The sequence below is a fragment of the Neofelis nebulosa genome, chromosome Y (genome assembly GCF_028018385.1).
Source record: "Neofelis nebulosa isolate mNeoNeb1 chromosome Y, mNeoNeb1.pri, whole genome shotgun sequence".
Classification (NCBI taxonomy): domain Eukaryota; kingdom Metazoa; phylum Chordata; class Mammalia; order Carnivora; family Felidae; genus Neofelis; species Neofelis nebulosa.
The window spans coordinates 5,507,232-5,529,112 of record NC_080801.1 but is presented as its reverse complement, the minus strand read 5'-3'; the positions used below and the strand labels follow the sequence as shown (position 1 = coordinate 5,529,112).

The 21,881-nt window shown below is 55.3% G+C and overlaps 2 protein-coding genes across 2 annotated transcripts; both read right to left on the bottom strand.

Annotated features, from left to right (window-relative positions):
* Nucleotides 1–2,686: 2,686 nt before the first annotated feature.
* LOC131503460 (testis-specific Y-encoded protein 3-like) lies at nt 2,687–5,943 on the bottom strand. Its single transcript, XM_058714929.1, has 7 exons — nt 5,628–5,943; nt 4,840–5,318; nt 4,070–4,147; nt 3,814–3,925; nt 3,576–3,721; nt 3,398–3,482; nt 2,687–2,867 (listed from the first exon to the last, which is right to left on the bottom strand). The coding sequence occupies exons 1-7, from the start codon at nt 5,941–5,943 to the stop codon at nt 2,839–2,841; spliced, it is 1,245 nt and encodes a 414-aa protein (XP_058570912.1). The 3' UTR covers nt 2,687–2,838.
* Nucleotides 5,944–18,699: 12,756 nt separating this feature from the next.
* On the bottom strand, nt 18,700–21,428 carry LOC131503519 (testis-specific Y-encoded protein 1-like). The gene is made up of 5 exons (XM_058714966.1): nt 20,742–21,428; nt 19,442–19,519; nt 19,174–19,285; nt 18,891–19,036; nt 18,700–18,785 (listed from the first exon to the last, which is right to left on the bottom strand). The coding sequence occupies exons 1-5, from the start codon at nt 21,426–21,428 to the stop codon at nt 18,714–18,716; spliced, it is 1,095 nt and encodes a 364-aa protein (XP_058570949.1). The 3' UTR covers nt 18,700–18,713.
* Between the last annotated feature and the right edge of the window lie 453 nt (nt 21,429–21,881).

Sequence of the window (21,881 nt, the reverse complement as noted above, 5' to 3'; positions counted from 1 at the left end):
TCAAGCGCAGAAGCATACATCAAAGTCAAGAGAGGCCACCAGAGCCACAGCTGACACAAGACACAGGTGTGCAGAGACGAAGGCGGTTACACGGGTACAGCTGTGCCCACTTAGGCCAGGCAAGGAGGCATCACCAGAGAGGTGTCGGCACAGGCAAAGCCAGGAAAAGACACAAACACGCCAGGGCTCACTCAGGGAGACAGAGGAGCACAGGCAAAGCAAGACATTTCCTGTGCATAGAGGACAACATGACGATACCGACAGACCAATGAGAGACACGTGTGGTTCAGGAACATGGAAGTCAGAAGGCTCCTGAATTGCTGAGGGTGTCCTCTCTCAAGGGACAGCACTCTGGAGCCCACACACGCTGATGTTGGGGTGGAAGAGGCCGCTGGGCAGCAGATACAGTTGTGCAGGCGGTTTAGCAGCTCCTGGACCCTAGGGCTCCCCAGGGATTGCTGCGCATAAGGGAGGAAATCTGGGGCTGCCGTGTGTGCAGCATGAGGGCTGTAATCCCTCGGACACAGAGCACCAAGGCCTCTGACCACGGACCTCATGTGTCCACACTTGAGGGTTTGGCTCTGGGGGCCGTGAGTGCAACCACACCCACACCTTGTCCGTACCTTGTCTTTGGGACAGGCCGGGCGGAAACGTCACCCTGGCCCCTAAGGAGGTATTGGCTGGAGATATTAACGTTTGGGGGACCCTGTGTTCACCTGTCCCGTAAAGTGTTCCTGCTCGGCAAGACCTATCAAGTAACGGCCTGCTTGTGCAGAAAGATGCCCCAAGGGGCCCAGCCTCATGACCACTGAGGCCGTATTCCCACTGCAGAATCATGGGCCATACTTTCTTTGGATGTTCACACCCAAAGACTCGGGTCAGCACAGGGAGCTTTTCCTGAGTACCCTGGCATTTACACATCAAGCAGCTGAGAAGACGTGCTTCTCCAGGCAGTGTGCAGACAGCAGCGAGAGAAAGACCTGCCTTCCCTTCTAGAGAGTGCGACAGCTTCCGCCCTGGAAGAGGTAAGGCTTGGTTGCACAGATCCTCAACTCCACAGCCTGGTGACACGCTGCTGACCATGTTGTCTGCATACTGAGAGGGACAAGAGGCCTCCATGCATTGGGACTGCCCTCGCCTTCTCTGGAATAGAGCCACTGCAGAGAAGGCTCTTGTACTGCAGAGCTGTGCAGTGGGGATCCTGGGGGGCTTGGGCAGCTTGGGAGACAGGAATATTAGTGTCGGGATGTCACTCTCAGGCACGCTGTGCTGGGGGCCGTGTTACTTGGGGATACAGAAGAGCCTGAGATGGACAAGGCTGAACTCTGTCTACTGCACTGCTAGCACGGTGGAGCTTTTGCCCCATCCCTAGCACAGACATCTCTGGCAAGCAGCCATCTGCTCTGTAAGGAGTACCCCCGCACTCACGTCGTCGCAGGTGAGGCTCGTCCCAGTCCTTTCTAAGCTCCAGGCCTGCCCGGCACCTCTGCACAGAATGCTAAGGCCTCACAAGTCCATCGTTCCCTATGTGGCTGAGGCAGCCTTTGTCCTGGCACTCAGGCAAAGGAACACAGGCTGCCTGGGACGACGCGACCTCCCTGAGCGCCTGTTGGTGTTTGCACTTGGGAGTCTTTTCACAAGTCTCACATGGCGTGTTGGACACAGGGCTTAAGCCTGTGGACACAGAGGAAGAACATCACCCGACTCATCACGGCTGATGATGAGAGGGCAGAGGGCACACGAGAGAGGATGGCGTGTTCGTGCCCTGTAAGAGCTCCACCTCCCCGCGACCCTCCCCTCTGTTGGCTTGCAATCTGGGACACCCATTCGTAACCAGAGGTCTTTTCAGAAACAGCGAAGTTCACACAAGGGCATCAGTACTAGGACTCCTTCAGGAGTCGTGTGTGTGTGTGTGTGTGTGTGCGTGTGTGTGTGAATAAGTGAAGCGGTGTTTGGGAGGCTCAGCTTCAGGAAGTGGAACCAGAAAAGTTGGCTGTGATTTTGGAGTTGCGTGAGACTGTAGTGGGCTGTTTTCTCTGCAGCGTGTACGTTGTCCCTGTCAACTGTGCCTGAAGCAGAACTTCATCGGTCTTACCCACCCACTCTCCCTCTGGTCCCTCGGTTCCTTCCCCTGGACACCAATCTTACAACCTGCTCACAATCCCTCAAATATGTATGGCTGGTCCTGAGATCCTGACCTTGTCCCCAAGACAGTCTGCATTGGGAGACGTCTGAAAACCAGAGGGTAATCAACCCTGGGAATTCCTCCCTGTGTGGCGGTTCAGTCAACATGACTGAGGGTGTCCCCATGCGGGATTCTGGGGGCACCATCATGGACATGCCCAAACCCTGAATATTGGACCTCCCTGGCCTGTGCTGGCGTCTCCATTTCCTTGAATTTCCTCCTTTTCACAGGAAAGATAGGAACCTGGGCACTGGCCTTTCTCTCAGGTTTGTGCCCTGGCCTCCCTCACTCAAGTCCCCATTGCTTCAATCTTACTGACCTCACATGCAATCCCAATGTGTGACCCATCCCTACGGACAATGTCCTACGTCCCGCCCTTCCTTGCAACTCCAATGTGCAGGCACAGAACACTTACACCCCTGGACAGCCGCATGTATACATGGACACGCCCCAGAGCGTACCTGAGAGGAAGACACACAAATCGCTTCATGATATTTATCTCCCATTCTATATTTCTTCAAATGTATTGGACCCCCGCCCTGCGCCACGTGTCACCACCACCCTTGTCCTCATTTCGTGGGCAGGAGAATCTTGTGGACCATCGGTGAGCATCGGAAGGGTTTCCACTGGGGTCGATGAAGTGCGATGCTCCTTCATACTCTTCTCAAGATCGTGCATATCCCTGGGATATATGGGTACACACAGACACACACACACACACACACACAGACACACACACACACACACACACACACACACACACACACAGGACAGGTGAGAGTCTGATCTTGGCCCTGATTAAGGTTGCTTGAATGTTTCCAAACGGAAAGTAGAATGGGAGGGTGTGATAAGCTGTGCCAAAGCTGACAAGGGGCTCCCGAAGCCAGACAACATGTGGGATGGTGGTAGGAGGCCTGACGGTGGGGTTCATGGTCCGGGAATGACAGTTGTCACCGTGCTATCTGATGAGCCAGCTTTGGTTGTCCCGCTTTGCTCATTCTCTTTGTCTAGCCCCCTTCCCACCTTCAGGCTCCCCAAAGGGAAAAGGCTCTTTGACACGTTACTTCTTAAGACTCCCCGTCTCAGGCCGATGCCCTTTTGACCTGGTGTCACCTCCTGTGCCACTGTGAGTCTCGGTGCCTCCATGCAGAAGAGAATTGTGCCACGGACCCCACGGCACACATTTCAGTGCCCACACCCTTGGCTGCTCACCTCTTTCCCTCTCAGTTCTCTCTCCTGGGGCCTCCTTCATCTTGAAATACGGCAGGGGATTGGGCCAAAGATCCTCTATGATTATCTGGTAGGGGAGACAGGCCAGGCCTCAGGTAGCTATCCCACGCAGTGGGGGAACCCATGAAAATCACCTCCCTTCCTTGTTACAGGGCCCCACCTCAGCAATCCTGCTAGAGCCGGCAAAGCTGTGGTCAGAGAACCAGTTGAAGAAGTTGAGGCTGCTGTTGTCATGCCTGCGTCTGTAGGCCTCCTGTCTGTACCTTGGGTGCCACTGGATGGGACTGGAATGAGACGCCCTATACCCTGCAGGAAGACGAGTATGTGAGACGGCGCCAGAGAACCAGTCACATTCAACCCTCCACCCACTGCCGCCCATGCAGTCAGGGGACACTTACCAGCAAGGCCTAGGACATACTCCTTCGTAACGACTTCATTCTGGAAGTAGGAGTTCTTGACAAAAAACAGCAGGATCTTCCGGCATTCCCTGGGAAACTTGTGTTCCTCCACCTGCCGTGGTACAGTGGGGCAGAAATGTGAAATCTTCTTCCAGGACACCCTCCCTCCCCTGAGGAAGGAACACGTCACTTCTCCCCACCACCTCCCCTCCCCACACGGCCAGCCCCCCACACCACCTCCCACTCCCAGGCCGACCTTCAAATTGGTCATGTGGCGAAGCATGCTTTCATCGGGCTTACTAATCAGGGCTGACATCTGAGGGTGGTTCACAAACTGCTGCAGGTCAAAGAGCCTTCAGGTGCTGGGCATGAGAGAGCTCGAAGCAGAGAACACGTGTGGACAGCATCCAGGCGTCCTCCCCCCGGGACTGACGTCCTCCCCCAGGGTCTCAAGCCCTCCCCACAGGCTGCGTCCAGGCCCACGGGGTCTCAGGATCGCGCAGGGCTCTGCTAGACACGCACAGGAGGCTGTGCATGCCCAGACGCCCGCAACCACGCCTAGCCTTGTGTGCTCATGAGGACACTGAGGACGCTTACTTCCACACAGCCAGACAGCACACATCCGGTCTCGCGCCGACCAGTGGGCATTCACATCGCCTTCCCCGCAGCAAGATGCTTAGCGGGACCCAGAAACGTGCCCCCACGCGGCTTTGTGTGGGAAGAAGCCCCCGGTCATTTCCCCGTCCTGGCCTGGACCTCCACCGCCACTCCCCACTCTCCCAGCGCTGTTTCCGTGCCAGGTGCGACGTAAAGCACACATGCCTCCCCCACCCCGGCACTGCCCTCCTCCCACACTCATTGCAGAGCCAGGACCGCCGGATGGGATCACGTTTGCATGTTCCCGGCCACTGGAGCGCGGCTTAGCTCCAGTCCCTGTCCTGGGTTCCTCTAAATGTCACCTCCCTTTCCTTCCTCTTGCGCAAGCCCAGCCCCCTCTGGACCCTCCACCAGCAGCAGGAAGGATACAGCCTTGGCCCAGAAACCACGGATGCCCTGGATAAGGGCACTTCTCTGTTCCAGATGACGCTGCCGCCTCTGCCACATCCTGAGTTGGAGTCGAGCGTGCTCCCGGCTGGCTTGTTTATTCACCGGCTGTAGCTCTATCTGAAGGGCCTCCAGAGCCTCCAGTGGGGAAGGGCAAGGACGGAGGCCTGACTCTACCCGCTCCTTCTTCTGCTGCTTCACCTGCAGCTCCTGGGCTTCTTCCACCCATCGGCCTTCCTGCTCACTCGGCTTCTGTTCCTCCTCCTCCTCCCGCTCCTCCTTGTCCTCCTTTCCCTCCTCCTCCTCCTCGCCCTGCTGCTGCTCCTCCAGCGCTCCCTTCTCCTGCTCCTCTTCCTCCTCCGTTTGCAATTCTGCTCTCCCTTGGATGGCTCCCACGCCTTCCCTTCCTCCTCCTGCTCCTCCTCCTGGTCCCCTTCCCCTGCCACTGCCGCCGCCGATGCCTCCACCGCCACGGCCGCGCCCGCTTGTACACCCTGGTGCTCCTGCTCCTCCCCTTTCATTTCCGCCAACTCCTCCTCCTTCCGCTCTTCCCCCTTCTGCTTGGGCTTCTGCTGCTCGTCCTCCTTCTAATCTTTGACTCCTGCTGCCTCTCCCCCTCTTCCTCCTCCTCCTCCTTCTGCTCTTCTGTTCCTGCTGCTCCCCCTCGTCCTTCAGGTCCTTCTCCTCGTGAACTTGGACCTTGTCCTTCCCCTGCTCCTGCTCCTCGTCCTCCTCCCCCTTCTTCCTCTGGTCATGCCCCTCTTCCCCACGCGTGTCCTCTTCCGCGGCCGGCACCTCAACCTCCTCCTCCACCAGGCCCCACAGCGCCTCCACCGCCATTATGTCATGCACCAGCGGCACCGATATCTCGCTGGGGCCGCCCACCTGCCTCTCGGGTCGGGCCTGGCCTTCCTGCACAGGCTGTTCGCTTGTGGCCTGCAAGCCTTCGGCCTGCGGCACCTCCGGCGCTGCCGGACGCCCAGTGTCCCCACGGGCCCTCGTCTCTCGACCGCCCCCTTCCCGGTCGAAGGCGGCATGGGGCCTCCGGGCGTCCCCAGTGTTTCGGAAACACGAGTCGCGCAACATGCGGCCCCGGCCCGAGACACCAACTGTGGCTCCTACCGGCGACGAAGCGGGACGTGAAAGCACGGCCCCCCTCCCCAGACCCAGTCAGTGGAGCCCTGAGGGCAATGGCTGGCAACTCGCTCCCCCTTCCTCCCAGAGCCCAAACGTCGAGGGGGCGCATGCGCATGGTGCTGTACCCAGGATGCCTCGGCGGTGGCTATCGCCATGCCGATGCTGCCTCGGAGGCCTTTGTGGTGAGAGGTGTGCGCCTGCGGCTTTGAGGCTGAGGGAGCTCCAAGCCACGCCCAGGCTGCTTCACTGCCTTCGGGACCAATCATAGGGACGGTGGCGTGCGTGGCTTCGGCGGTCCCGCCCCTAGGTCACCAGGAAACTGGGGCGCGTCTGTTGCATAGGCAGGAAGGCTGTGGGCCCCGTGCGGGGCAACTCCTCCGGGGGGCTTGCAGCCGGCCCTCTGTGCGCTCTGGGTGCCCTGTTTGGCTTCTGGCCATGCGAAAGCGACCTTTGCATTCCACGCTGCGCTGGGCACGCGGCTGTCTATACACACGGGTAAAGGGGGACCTCCACGCTTTTCCCATGTACACCGCCACCGTTGTTCATTGTGCCCCTAGTCTGACAAATCCACTCAGCGGTCACCTTGGCTGTCCGGGAGACGCATTTCAGCTGTGCGCCTGCTGTCTGTGCACCCTGGTTTTCCATCTGCTCAGCCTCCTTTGCATATTCTCTACGTCCATCTTTGCTCCCAGAAGACATGTATGTCATGACAGCAGTCTAGCAGTGCACCGGCTAGGGAAGGTCGGTGACCAGAGGTGTGTGACGTGGAGAGGACGCCACACTAGGGGAGGCTGCGTATCACGCGCGCCGCTCTTGCCGTTTGTCCCCGTTGCCTGGAACGTGACACGCTGGCAAGCACACACCCCCCTCTCACGATCGGCTGCCCATTCCTCCCGTGTGTGGCAGTGCACAGGAAAGACCCGTGCCCGTGAGCCCTGGGATTCCTGGAGCTTGCGTCTGCCCCACAGACAGCGGTCCCCTTCCTCCCACAGTGGTCGGCCATCTTCTCACAGGGACCCTCCCCAGGCCTTCGTTGGCCATATGTCTGTTCATCCTGCTCCCATTTCCTTTACCACTCACTTAGGCGGCAGGCTGCCATGAGCGTGGGCGCTGACTCAAAACACTGTCCCCCTGTGCCACAGACAGCATGATTTCAAGGGTCTCCGAGAGGTTTCAGGGGGTTGGGGGATGTAGTGTTGGGACCCAAGTGAGGGACACGCCCCACGGTGTACACGAAGCCACATGACCACTTTGGGGAAGCAATAAGCTGCAGACGGTGTGCAGTGAGGGCAATGATGTGGTCTCCCTCCCTGTCAGGGCAGTGGTGATGTGGACTCCCTGCCGGTCTATGTCAGACAGCACCAGCTACACATACACACACACACACACACACACACACACACACACACACACACACACCACACAGAGCCACTGCAGGTTTGGAGGCTCGAGATACATTGCCTGGCCAGGCACCACACTCATGCATTGCCTTTTCCCTTTGGTGGAGTGCAGTGTTCCCCTACCTCTTTATGGGACCAGGAGGCTGCTCCGCAGGCAGGGGATTCTAGGATTTCCAAATTCGTGTGCCGGGCCCTCTGGCCAACATGTTGCTTCCGTGACACAGAAGAGGTTCCTCCAGACTCGTTGGGCTATGTCACGATACGTACGGGGTACAGAAATGCTCCAGGGTGGCTGTGATATATGAGGCAGCACACCACCACTTCAGGTGACAGCAATGCATAGACACGCAGGTGGATGGGGGGAAGGCTGACCAGGTGGTAGGGGGCTGAGAGGGGGTGGCCAGTGTGACCGACAGAGAGGCAAACGCTTACCCAGAAAGGGAGAGGAACAGGTCCAGTGGTGAGCCCTCAAGCTGCCCTCAGCAGAGGACGTAGGGGGTGGGCAAGACAGGAAAGCAGGCCCAGACCCTGGTGCACCTGACCTATGCAACTCACTCCCTCCAGAGAAATGGGGCCTGTCAAACTCCCACGCATCGCTGGGAGACCCCGTGGCAGGAACGTGGGAGCAAATCTGGGTCCCAGGTGCAGGGACTGTCTGGGACAAGCAGGCAATGCCTTTCAGTTTGACCAACACCTACCACAATATTGGGGCCCAGGGGCCGGGCCCCAACTTCGCAAGGGACTCTAGACCAGCCAGGCCCGTCTCTGCAGGGTCATTCAGGAGGATGTTCACCGAGACACATCCCCAGGCTCGGACCACAAGGCCTTGCGATGATCCCCTAGGCCGCTCCAGGAGCAGGGCCAGACTTACTCTTGCTATCTGCTGCCTCCCTCCACTAATGCCCACTTCCTTGCAGGGAACTTTGGTCCTCCTCCACTGCGCCATGGAAGGCCCAACCCCAACTTGCCCCTGGCCAAGGCAACACAGGATGAGCGGACCCAGGCAAAGTCCAGGCTTTCCTCCCGTCATGAAAGGTGATCAGCTAGCTCCGTGTCGATCCCAGGAGCGAAGGGATTGCACTCGCTGCACTTTGGCACTGGAGCCTCCCCCTTACTCACCAAGTCAGGAAAGCCCCCAGTCTCTTTCCTTCGCTAGCCAACGGCCTACGCACACTCACTCAGGCACAAAGATGCACGGCCACGCGGCACGTGGACACAGACACGCGCACGCTGCCAGCACAAACGCTAAGGCCCAGGCAAAAGTACTCACAGGCGCCAGCCACAATACATTCACAGACACGCTCTAGTGGACCTGTGCACTCACTCATGCCCTCTGCCACATCCCACTCACGAAGCTAGCTCCTCCCCACGACTCACACTTGCTTTTCCCCCTCACACAGCACATGCATTTGTCCTGGGGCCCAAACCTGGCTGAAAACTAGGGCCGATTCAGGACCTCCATTGGGTCACGGAAGCTTGCATTGAGATGCCAAGGAAAGAGAGCCACACCTGATACCAACCTTCCAGTACCAATGGCACTGCAACATGGCAGGTGGAGAAACACCAGCTACGACTAGGTTCGCTGCTTCCTCGGCTCCTGCCCTTTCTTCAGACCCTCTCAACACTGGGGAGTCCCTTGGGTCTCAGTACCTCCCAGCTGGCTACAACCTACAGGGCAAGGGCCAAGGGACTAACCTTTCTCAGTTCACATGCATACCCAGCTTGTGTGGGCTGCCTGGAGGCAGTCACGGCTTAGGAGGTCTGGATGTGCTCTGACCCCTGGTACTTGTGCGTTCCTTTGTGCGTTCCCCTGCAGCCCTGTGCCATCAACAGCCTACTACGTCCATATGGACATGCACAGCTCACGGAAACCCACATGCACTGATACTGTCCCAGGACAGGACAGAGACAGAGAAAGAGAGATGGAGGTGTGGGAGGGAGGAAGCGTTCCCTAAAGAAAATGATCACAGGGACTCAGAGACAGACAGAGGCCAGAGGGACATGGAAGGAGGCCGAGGAAGGAGAGTAAGTCACAACTAGAGACAGCCACAGAGGGGGAGTGTGTGTGTGTGCCCGTGCCTGTGCCTGTGCGTGCGCGTGCGCGTGCGTATGAATGAGTGAAATTGTCTGGGACTGAGACGGGCGTGCTGCCACGATGCCTGGACTCTCGAACGCCCTCTTCCAGCAGAATGGAGGCCCGGTATTCTCAGGAATCTCAGCGTTTTCCGGAACATGACTCCCTTGCTTTGGGGCCTTAGCCCATCCTCAGGCTAGGGCCATAGAGCACAAGGGGTGGGAACTTGAGGCATGAGGCTCCAGACTAGGCCCGGCAGGTGGAGTGTCGAGGCCCAAGGTTTTTAAATGCCTGCTGCCTCCTTCTGGAGCCCACCAGCATTTGGGAAGCACGCCCACGGCCACGTGGCCCTTCGGACACTGCAGTGGCTGTGGCTGTGGCTGTGGTGGAGGTGGGGCAGAGGCAGGGCAGTGAACTTTTTGACCACAGGTCCTTGGGGTGAAGGAGCTCCAGGCCAGACCCAGACAGTTGGCTGCTGTTCAGGAACCATCAGCTGGAGGGTGGTGGGCGTGGCTCCAGCATTGGAGCCCCTGCCTCCCCTCCCAGGTCTGGAGCAGGTTCTCTGCCTCCCCCTCCAGGGTGACCTCCCTGTGTGGTACATGCCCTTTTCCGCTTTGTCACCGACCACAACTGTCCTATGGGATGTCTCATATCAGAGAACTGGTGCTACACATCTCACCTCTTTGGGGAGGAGCCAAGATGGCAGACAGCATGGAAGCTTCTTAAGTGTCTCGTGTGCATGAAATACAGCCAGACCAACACTAAACCATCGTACCCACCCAGGAAACTGACTGGGGGATTAGCACAGCAATCTGCATATCCTGAACCTCCGAATTCAGCAGGTACGTGGCATGGAGAAGTCAACTTGGAGAGCGAGGAGGCGCAGGAAGGGAGGTGCTTTTGTGCGCGGAGAGGCAAAGGAGACTGGGCAGGTGGAAATTTTACTAATTTTCTTTAAAACTCTTCTACATTATTCTTTCCTTTTGTGTCTATATTCACAAATTCTATTTTACTCCCATCTTCTCCTTTTAGTCTACTTCAGTGTATTGAGTTTTCAAATTCTCACGACATTTCCCTTTTTAATATTTTTATTGGTATTTTCTAAATTTTTCTCCACTCCCACTTTTTTTTTCTCCCCTGTGTCAAAACCACTTTCAACACCCAGATGAAACATGCCTAGAATCTAGCATCATTCATTCCATTATTACGTGTGTGTTTTTAAGTTTTTACTTTTAACATTTTACACTTTGAATATTTCATTTGAATTTTCCACCTCATGAGTTCCTTTTCTCCATTCCAAATGACAAAAGGAAGGAATTCACCCAGAAAGAAAGAGCATGAAGAAACGAGAGCCAGGGATTCAACCAACACAGGTACAAGCAAGATGTCTGGAGCAGCATTTAGAAGCACGATGATGAGAATACTAGCTGCAGTCCAATGTAGATTAGAGTCCCTTTGTGCAGAGAACAAATGAAGTGAAAACTGGCCAGAATGAAATTAAAAATGATATAACTGAGCTGCAATGCCGGATGGATGCAGCGGTGTCAAGGATGGATGAGACAGAAGAGAGAATCAGCGATTCAGAGGACAAACGTATGGAGACTATGGAAGCAGGAAAATCAAGGGAGATTAAGGAAAAGAGCACGATTGAAGAATTGGAGAAATCAGTGACTCATGCAGAAGGAACAACATCAGAATCATAGGGGTCCCGAGGAGGAAGAGCGAGAAATAGGGGTAGAAAGGTTATGTGAGCAAATCATAGTGGGAAATTTTGCTAACCTGGGGAAAGACACACCATCAAAATCCAGGAAGCACCGAGGACCCCATTAGATTCAACAAAAACTGACCCTCAGCAAGGCATATCATATTCAAACTCACAAAGTACTCAGGCAAAGAGAATCAGGAAGGCACCAAGGGGAAACAAGTCCCTAAACTACAAGAGAAGATAGATCAGGTTTGCAGCAGACCTATCCAGAGAAACTTGGCAGGCCTGAAAGAGTGGTAGGATACGTTCAAAGTGCTGAATTAGAAACATCCGCAGTGAAGAATTCTTTATCCAGCAAGGCTGTCATTCAAAATAGAAACAGAGAAAAAGGTTCCCAAACAAAATTTAAAGGAGTTTGTGACCGCTAAATCAGACCTGCATGCAATTTTAAGGGGGGACACTCAGAGGGAAATTCATATCTATCTATCTATCTATCTATCTATCTATCTATCTATCTACCTACCTACCTACCTACCTATCTACCAGTTTATATTTATATTTAGAAATAGATATAGAATTAGATATATAAAGATATATAGAGATATATAGATATTGATATAGATATAGATATATAGATATAGTTATACAATACGTATACATATACACATACACATACATATACACATACATATAGATATACATATACATATACATATATATATAAATATACATATACACATACACATACATATACATATAGATGGAGATGGAGATGTAGATATAGATATAGATATAAAGATATATAGATATTTTATCCTCCAACCCTTCAAACAAGATAATGGCCATAAATTCATATCTTTCAGTACTCACTTTAAACGTCAGTGGACTCAATGCTCCAATCAAAACACACAGGGGAACAGAATGGATGAGAGAACAAGTTGCATCGATATGCTGTTTACCGGAGACCCACTTTAGATGTGAAAACAACTTCAGAGTGAAAATAAGGGGATGGAGAATCATCTGTCATGCTAACCGTCAACCAAACAAAGCCAAAGTAGCCATACTTCTATCAGACAATCCAGACGTTAATGTAAAGACTGTGTCAAGTGATGCACAAGGGCATGATGTCATAATCGAGGGGTCTATCCACCAAGAAGACCTAGCAATTGAAAACATTTATGTGGTGTATTTGAGAGCAACCAAATATACAAATCAGTTAATCACAAACATAAGGAACCTCATTCTTAGTAATGCCATCATAGGAGGAGACATCAACTCCCCACTTGCTGCAATACACAGATAATCTAAACAAAAACTCAACAAGCAAACGGGGGCGTTGAAGGACACACTGGACATGATGGGCTGCACAGATATCTTCAGAACATTTCATAATAAAGCAGCAGAACATACGTTCTTCTCCAGTGCTCATGGAATATTCTCCTCTATAGATCATTTCCTGGCGGAAAAAGTCAACCCTAAGGAAGTTCAAAGAGATCGAGGTCACACCGTGCACATTTTCAGACCACAACACTACGAGACTCGAAATCAACTACAAGAAACAATTTGGAAAGGTCACAAATACTGGGAGACTGAAGAACATCCTACTAAACACTGAATGGGCTAACCAAGGGTTTAAAGAGGATATACAAAGTATACCGAAGTCAATGAAAATGTATATGGAAGTTACTGATAACACCACAACCCAAAACCCCTGGGACGCACCGGGTGTGTAATAAGAGGACCTGTCTAGCAAGTCAGGTCTTCCTAAAGAAGAAAGAAAGGTCTCAGAGACACAACCTCACCTTACGCCTTAAGAGGCTGTAAAAAGAACACCATATGAAACCCAACACATTCAGAAGGCAGAAAATAACAATCATTAGGGGAAATTAACGCTATTGAAACCAAAAATGAAACAAACCAAAAACAAAAACAACCTCAAACCAACCAACCAACCAACCAACCAACCAACCAACCAACCAACCAAAATAGGAAAACAGATCAATGAGCCCAGAAGCTGCTTCTTTGAAGGAGTTAACAAAATTGATAAGCCAGTCATCAGTTTGATGAAACAGAAAAAGGAAACGGCCCAAATCAATAAACGCAAGAATGAAAGAGGAGAGATCACAAGCAACACAGCAGAAAGGCAAACAATAAGAAGAGCATATTAGGAGCAATTATTTGCCAATAAAATGGGCAATCTGGAAGAAATGGACAAATTCCTAGAAACATTTACACTACCAAAGCTGAAAGAGGAAGAAAAGGAAAATCTGAACAGACCCATCAACAGTAAAGAAATCAAGTTAGTAATCAAAAACCTGCTGAAGGAAGAAGACTGCGGGGCCGGATGGCTTTCCAGGGGAGTGCCAGCAAACATTTAAGGAAGAGTTAACACTTATTCTCTTGAAGCTGTTCCCACAATAGAAATGGAAGGAAACTTCCAACCTCTTTCTTTAAAGCCAGCGTTACCTTGATTCCAAAACCGGAAAGAGACCCCACTAAAAAGGAGAACTATAGACCAATTTCCCTGATGCACATGGATGCAAAACTCCTCAACAAGATATCAGACACTCGGATCCAACAATACATTAAAATGTTATTCACCACGACCCAGTGGGATTTGCACCTGGGATGCAGGGCTGGTTCAGCATCCGCAAAACAATTAACAGGATTCCTCACATCAACCAAAGAAAAGACGAGAACCACAGGATCCTCTCACTCGATCCAGACAGAGTGTTGGACAAAATACAGCATCCTTTCCTGGTAGAAAAAAAAAAAAACCCTCAGGAAAGTAGGGATAGAAGGAGCACACATCGAGGTCATAAAGCCATGTATGAACGACCCAACGTGAATATCATCTCAATGAGCAAAAGCTCTCAGCTCAAGTCAGGAACGAGACAGGAATGTCCACCCCCTCCGCTGTTACTCAACACAGTATTGGAAGTCTTAGCCTCGGGCCTCTTCATCCTTCTGCTCCCCCTCTGCAGCTACTGCGCTTCCAGCCCTGGCTCTACCTTTCCTCCTCCTCGTCTTCTTCCCTCTGCTCACGTCCTCCTCAATTTCCTCCCCAGCTACTACTGCTCTTCGACTCCTGCTGCTCCTCTTGCTCGTCCTGGACTTCCTCCTCCTCCACTTCTTCCCTCACCTGCACCCGATCATTCACTCGTCTTCCTCCTCCTCCTCCTCCTCCTGTAACTCCTCCCAATCCTCTTCCTGCATCTGATCCTCCTCGTCCTCGTCCTTCACCTCTTCCTCCTCCTCCAACTCTTCCTCCTAGGACTCTTCCTCCTTCTCCAGGTCCTCTCCTGCTACTGCCCTTCCTGCCCTACCTCTGACCTTTCACCTCTTCTTCCCTCTGCTCTCGTCCTAGTCAACTCCCTCCTCCAGCTGCTCCTGCTCCTTTGGCTCGCGATCCTCCTCTTCCTGGTGCTCGACATCATCCTCTTCCATTTGTCCTTCTCCTGCACCCAGTCATTCCCTACTCCTTCTCCTCCTCCTCTTCTTCTAACCCCACCCAATCCTCTTCCTCCAACTCTTCCCGCTCCTCCTCTCCCTCCACCTTTTCCTCCTCGGGCTCTTCCTCCTTCTGCTCCTACACTTCTACTCATGCTCTTCCACCCTGGCTCTATCTTTTCTCCTCATCCTCTTCCCTCTGATCTCGCCCTCCTCAACATCCTCCCGCAGCCGCTCCTACTCCTTTGGCTCGTGCTCCTCCTCATCCTGGACATCCTCCTCCTCCACTTGTTCCCTCTCCTGCACCCAATCATTCACTCCTTCTCCTCCTGCTCTAACGCCTCCCAATCCTCTTCCTCCAACTCCTCCTCATCGTCCTTCTCCTCCTCCTTTAATGCTTCCTCTGGTCATCCTTCTCTTCTCCAGGCACATCTTTGTCCCTTAAGACCACCACAATCTCCCCTAAGAACGGGAGCAATAGCTCTCGCACTGCCCCCAAGTCATCCGCAATGAGCACCGGACCCTGAGGCATGGGCCCTGACAAGCCTTTGTGTCCCTGCAAAAGGAGCCTGGCAACCTCCCAGGCCTCCTGGGGAGACCCGGTAGTGGGAACCTGGGAGCAGCGACAGGATCCCCAGTGCAGCGACACCCAAGGGACGATCATATTGTGCTCTGTCTTTTCAACAACACCTACAGCAGTATCGGACATAGAGGCCGGGCCCCAACGGGCCTCACACGCGACCCCTGAGCAGCCAGCCCTGTGTCGGCAGTGCCATCCAGGAGGAAGCTCACCGACACACATGCCAGGCCTAGGACCCAAAGGCGCTTCGAACACCCGCTAGGCAGATAAGGTCAGGGCTAGGTTACTGCATGGGACCTGATGCATCCCTACAGTCGTCCCCAATTCCTTGTAGGACAGGTCGGACGTCCTCCACCGGGCCATGGGGTCTCCATGCTGTCAGCTGGCAGCAGCCAACACGTGACCAGCGGTACTGGGACACCGTCCAGCCTTCCCTCTCATGCTGGATGGTGGCCGCGTGTTTACCGAAAGCCCTGTATGGGGGCAACGGGCTATGTGGAAGGCAGGTAGGCGGGTAGCCAGGCACAGACGAGACCACCCGCTGTGATCCCGCAGGGTCACTGGGATTTCACTTCCATCTGGCCCACACGCAAATCCTAGGGATGGGGCTTTGGGGGCAGTGCGAAGCCTTGCAGCTTCAGCGTCAAGGAGCTGGGCACACACACCTGTGGGCACAGCCGGCAGCAGACTGGGACCAGTGTTCCTCCCTAGGCCCCTTTGAACCTCCACCACCTGAGAAGAATACGGGAGGGGCTGTAAGGCTTTAGATTCCCCAAAGCACACACAGAGTGGGCCACGTGCTGCCCACTGCGGTTTGGGGCGGGGCAGGTGGAGCCCGGTCAGAATCCTGACCACACTGTCCACAGCATCCTCCATCGACATGCAACCGCTGAGACGCTGAGAAAGGAACCCAGTTCCCCATTTTCGTGAGGCCAGGAATCGACAAAGCCTGAGGCTAATCAGGGTCGCCCGCACAGGGACTGAGAGGCTCATTCTGGCACCCCTTACGTGCAAGGGGAACAGAGTTCTGGGACACACCTTGACATGTCCCCAGCCCAGCTGCAGCGACAGTGGTGATCTTGTGCTGCGGGGAGAGGTGTTGCTGGCAAGGAACTGTCCCCTCAGAGAGCAGCTGGCAGGCTGCTCACCTGCCCATCCACACATGGATCCCCACACACCATCCTGTATGGCACCCCTGGGGGTCTCAAGTCACCTGAGGTCTAGGGTCCAAGCTCCTCCCTTTCCCTGGGCCTGGTGCACAGGAAGCAGAGAGGAGAGCCCCGAGGAAGAGCTGACTCGTGACAAAACATGGCACGTCTGCCAAGAGCAGACATTCTTGCTGGACGGCTCCCTCCAGGGAAATACCTACGCCCTCTGCACACCACGTAGCCTGACAGGTTGGGTTCCCTAGCTACTCTGTGCACAAAGCCTGGGCACAACCATGTAGCCCCTACGTATTTGCTACTGTAGGCCCACCAGGGCAACGCAACACACACACACACAGACACACACACACACACACACACACACTCACTCCCACATAGACACACACTAACACACACACAAGCACACTCACTCACAAGTGGTCCACTGGCCACTGGGCACAGGCTTTCCTCCCCTCGGCCCCCCTCTTGACCTTGCACCAATTTCCCTTTTGCATCCTGACTTGAGCCCTCTGGCACAGCAACAATTGCACCCATCCTGCCGATTACCATCAGGACTCAGGAGGGAAGGGAGTGCACTCTTGTATTCTGGCACCTGACTGTCCCACCTAAGCACCTCATCCACAGAGACCCATGTGTCTCTCCTTGTCTCTCCAGCGGCTACACACCCACTCCTGCACACACAGAGACACACGGCTACGCAATCGCACGAACACATGCACGCTCACACTGCCGGCATCCCCATGGATCTCAGGCCCAGTTTGCCACAGACACCCGCACACACTCGCAGGAACTCACGCTGGATCTCCGCCCTCGCGCGTACTCTCTCCATGAAATCCCACTCATAAGCCTCGCTGCTGCCCACAACCTACACCTGCCTCTTCCCCTCACACATCTCCCATCCTGAGCCACTGTCTGAGGACAGGGCTCGGGGTCAAAGGGGCCCCGGGTGTGGGAGGCAGCAGCAAGGTATACTGGCATCGACTGTGAGAAGCTTGCCTACTCCTGAGTTCTCCGGGGACACGGGGCCTTAGCTCTGATCCTGACTGGAGGCTTTGCTCCCTGGATTCTATCTCACCAAGGACAGGACACCCTTCTGGGAGCAACGGTCCTGGCTGAATCCCACCAAGTCCTGGCCACACTGTACCAGGACCCAATGGACCAATTTGGTCCCACTGTGCCATCCCCTTCCCTGCCTTTCGGCTTTGGCCTATACAACAGGTCTCCAAATAACAGGTCTGTCTCTTCCTCCTCCTCTTTCCAGGCTCTGCCTGCCCAAGAAAGCAGGCCTCAGTGCACATGGCAACACCTGCCCCACACCAGGACTGCACCTCTCCTGCACACACAGAATCACCCGGGCAGTGGCTAGGACAGTCACACTCAGGTCCCGATCTCGTCGTCCCTCCTGAGGTCCCCATAAACACATACACACACACACACACACACACACACACACACACACACACACACAAACAGAAGGGTTTTCAACGTCCTGTATGTGTCCACATAAACATCATGGAAACTCTTCAAGGCTGCCACACGTTATCTCTTCCTCAATTCTCTCCGGGGCACGTAGAAGACAGGAGACTCATCCACCCATCTCTTCCAGCACTCGTGGTGTCCTCCATTGTTTCTGCATGGGCAAAGATAGAAGCTCTGCGCATTCACCCCACACAGATGCAGAGCCCCTGACTCATGTGGGCACACGCAGACACATTTGCGTACACGCTCACACACACACCCCCACGCAACAGACACCAAGAATGATACGGGATATTGGCAAATACTTCCCAGCTGGTGTCACTCTTGTGCCTCGCCCTTTTGCGATCCCCCTTGCTTTCTCACCCAGGGATTCATTTCCAGCCCCCAATGGCCTTGGACCAGTTCTAAGAATGGCTGTGAGGTTGCGCGAGGACATGGCGTGGTGGGGCACATGGAAGGAAGTGCGAGATTCTCACCACAGTGGCGTCTGGGGACACGTCAGCTCCTGACCCAAAGACTGGCAGGCAAATCCAGACTGAAGGAGCAGGGGGAAGTCCGGGAGAGGGCGGACATCCACGGGGAGCATTTGTGGTGGAGAAGCATTGCTCGTCCTGAGTTGCTCTCCAAAGCCCCAGCCCACAGCACAACTGCATTTGGTTTGCAGGCTTCGACCCTCTGTGTGTTTGCAGCTGAGTCTGTGCAGGTCCCCTGTCATCCTCCCACCCTCTCCCCATGCTACCTGTGTCCCTGTCTCGGCGGACCTTCCATTTCCAAGCCAATGTCTGGCCCACGTTCCCTTGCCCATACAACACACAGGTCAACACACCGCATACTGGGGTTCTCACCGACACGTGCGCACGTCAGATCACTGTCTTCTGGTCCCTTCCTCCCTCAGGTAGTACTGCAGGGGATTGGGCCACAGGTCCTCGATGATGATCTGGAAGGGGACACAGGCCGGCACCACATTGGGCATAGCCCATTCTCCTCTCTGGCCGGGGGCCACCCACATTCCCACTGCTGACGAAGGCCTCAGGGGCCCCACCTCGGCAATCCTGTTCGCCCCTGGGCAGCTGTGCTCACACAGCCAGTTGAACAAGTTAAGGCTGGTGGGGTCATGCCTGCGACTGGGAGCTCCACGTTCATAATCCCAGAACCACTGGACTGGAGTGGAATGCGATGCCCTGTAGCCTGCAGGAAGAGAGGATTTGAGGAGCAACCTGATGGCCTCCTCCCCACCCACCTCCCCCTCCCCGTCGCCCTCCCGCATGCCCCTGATTCATGCTCCTCACCCCCTGCCCCGCACCATCATGGGACCCACACCCTACCAGCAAAGCTAAGCTGATACTCCTTAATGATCACTGGGTTCCGGAAGTACGGGTTGGCCCCAAAGAAAAACATCACTCTGCAGCGGTACTTGGGATGGCCCACTTCTTCCACCTGCCGTGAGCAATGGGACAGGAGGGGGCAAGTGTCCTCCCTCGGGCTCCCGAGCTACTTGCCTGGCTGTGAGGGTGAGCACCTTTGCCTCACCCTCTCCCGCCCAAATCCCACACCCGACGGGACGGCCCCCAGCCACAGCCTCCCCGGTCTGACCTCCAAGTCGACCACGTAGCTGAGCACGTCTTTGTCCTGGGCACCCATCATGGCCGACAACTGGGGGTGATTCAGAATCTGTGCTGTGTCAAGGAGCTGTGCCTTCAGATGCTGTGGAAACAGACACACACCCCCTCCAAACCTCCCAGGCTAAGAGCAAAGGACGGGATCATGGCATTTGCAGAAACACCAGGAAACACTAGTCCCCACACTCCTCAGCCTCTGCAAATGCATCAGACCCCATCGACACTGGGCAGTCCGTTGGCTTCCTGTACCTCCCACGCTGTCTGCACACAGCAGGGAGAGACTCCACTGCCTGCACTCCTCACAGTTCCTTCCTATATCTGACCTGTGTGGGCTGCCAGCAGCCCATCATAGCTTGGGATGTCGGCCTGTGCACTGACCCCTCCTCACGGCTGGGTTTCTTGGCATATTCCCGTGAAGACCTAGGTTGTCACCAGCCTTCTGAGTGCAGATGGAAGAACATGGCTTACAGGAACCCGACTGCCCACTTACGATGCAAGCGGAGGGTGTGGGAGGGAGAAAGAGATCAAGAAGCACGGACGAGGAGGGCCGAGGAGGGAAAAGAAATAGACACAGTGACACAGCCAGTCCGGAGAGAAAGACATGGGTGGGACCCAGCCGGAGCCTGAGGACAGAGAGGGAAGCAGCGGTGGACATACCAGGAGAGAATCCTGTGTGTGTGTGTGTGTGTGTGTGTGTGTGTGTGTGTGTGTGTGTATGTCAGGGTCTGTGCAGGCAGCTTGTACCCCGTTCGGAGTGGGTCTGAGTCGTCCTACTGTCTGGCAAAGGGGCGTGGCGTGCTTCCACTAAAGGCCATGAGTGTGTGTCTGAAAAGCTCTCCTTTGACGGAACTGCTAAGAAACCGTGCACAGCCTGTGAATGTGAAGGTGGGTGTGCGGCCTGTGTAACTCTCCCATTTTGCAGCGAAATATTTCCTTGCTTTATCTGCTCTGAGTGAAGGCTGCTTTGTGCTACCCTAGCTCTGGTAGCATGGGGACACATGACTCGCGTCCGCAAATAATGTTTGAGAGCAGCCTGCAGGCCAATGTTGGCGGAGACCAAGAGGAAGCAGCTCCAAGTCCCCGGGTCCCCCCGTGCCCAACAACCGCCCCTGTGCAAGGCCTTACACTGGATCCCAGACCACACCAACCCAGGGCCAGGGACCATTCCCCAGCTCTCCTCCCTCGGGGCCATCGCCCTGAGGCACCCTGCTCTCAGTGCCCAGCCCTCCTGCACAACAGCCCCCGCCATCACCCACCAGCACAAGGAAGGATACCGCCTGGGCCCAGAAGCCAGGGATGTGCTTGATGACGGCCCTTCTGTGATCCAGGTGAGAAATCCGCCTCCGAAGAATCCTGCGCTTCAGCCGCCGTAAGGCCCTGGAATCCTGGGCATTCCCAGCGCTGATCTCCAGCTGAAGACGCTCCAGCACTGCCAGTGGGTCCTGGGCTGAGGCAGGACGCAGCGCTGCCTCTCGCTGCTGCAGCTCCTGTGAGAGCGGGGGCCCCTCCTCCGCCTCTGCATCTGCCTCGCGCTTCTCCTCTTGCTCCTGAATCTCCTCCTGCTGCTGTCTCTCAACTTCCACCTCCTCCTCCTCGTGCATGTCCTCTGCTTCTGGCTTGGCTTCCTCAGAATTCTCCTCTCCAGCCACCTCTTCCTCGGTCGCCCCCCCGCCGTCCTCTTCCTCCTCCCCGATCACCACCTCAGCCGCCACCATTCCGTCATCCAATATCAGCACCAATTCCTCCGCTGGGCTTGCCACCTGTATCTCACACCCGGCCTGGGCTTCCTGCACACGATGGGCGCTTGCCGCCCCTGAACCTGGGGACTGCGGCCAACCCACGCCCTCCAGCGCCCCTGCACTCCCGCGGGTCCGGGACTCTCGACCTTTCTCATCCGGGACGATCAGGGTCCAGGGTCGACGGGAATCGCTGCTTTTTCCGGACCGCGACACGCTGGCCATGACTCTCCGCCCCGGCCCCAGTGTAGCTAGGGCAGCCTCAGGACAAGGACAGGGAAATGGCAGCCGGTGGGGGGAGCCTTGGCCGCAAGACCTTTAGCTCCCTGCTGCCTCCCGCCTCAGCCCGCCCAAGTTGGGCGCAGGCGCACAGGCTCTGGGATTTGAGGACTCCGCATTGGCTGTGGCTGCTGTGGAGGAGGGGCCGAGACAGAGGCAGTGAAGAGTGGGCGCATGCGGCCTGGGGCGAAGTGGTTCCAGGGCAGGTCAGGCCCGCTGGCCAGCTTCGCGGAACAATGAGTTGCAAGACAGCAAGACAGGGTGCTGGTGGCCAGCAAGCGCGCGCCAGCGGCCGGTCCGGGCTCTGGAGCAAGTGCCCAGCCACCAGCGTGAGCCCCGTTTTGCCGCATGTCCTCTTCAGCGCTGTCACCTTCCAGGCCTGACTTGCGAGGTCCCCGG

Coding starts and splice junctions, on each gene's coding strand:
- LOC131503460 (XM_058714929.1), bottom strand. CDS start 5,943: ATGTTGCGCGACTCGTGTTTCCGAAACACTGGGGACGCCCGGAGGCCC. Junction 4,148..4,839: donor GTGGTTTCTGGGCCAAGGCT/GTATCCTTCCTG, acceptor GACCTGCAGCAG/TTTGTGAACCACCCTCAGAT. Junction 3,926..4,069: donor GCCACATGACCAATTTGAAG/GTCGGCCTGGGA, acceptor GTACCACGGCAG/GTGGAGGAACACAAGTTTCC.
- LOC131503519 (XM_058714966.1), bottom strand. CDS start 21,428: ATGGCCAGCGTGTCGCGGTCCGGAAAAAGCAGCGATTCCCGTCGACCC. Junction 19,520..20,741: donor CTGGCTTCTGGGCCCAGGCG/GTATCCTTCCTT, acceptor GACACAGCACAG/ATTCTGAATCACCCCCAGTT. Junction 18,786..18,890: donor GGGCGAACAGGATTGCCGAG/GTGGGGCCCCTG, acceptor GTCCCCTTCCAG/ATCATCATCGAGGACCTGTG.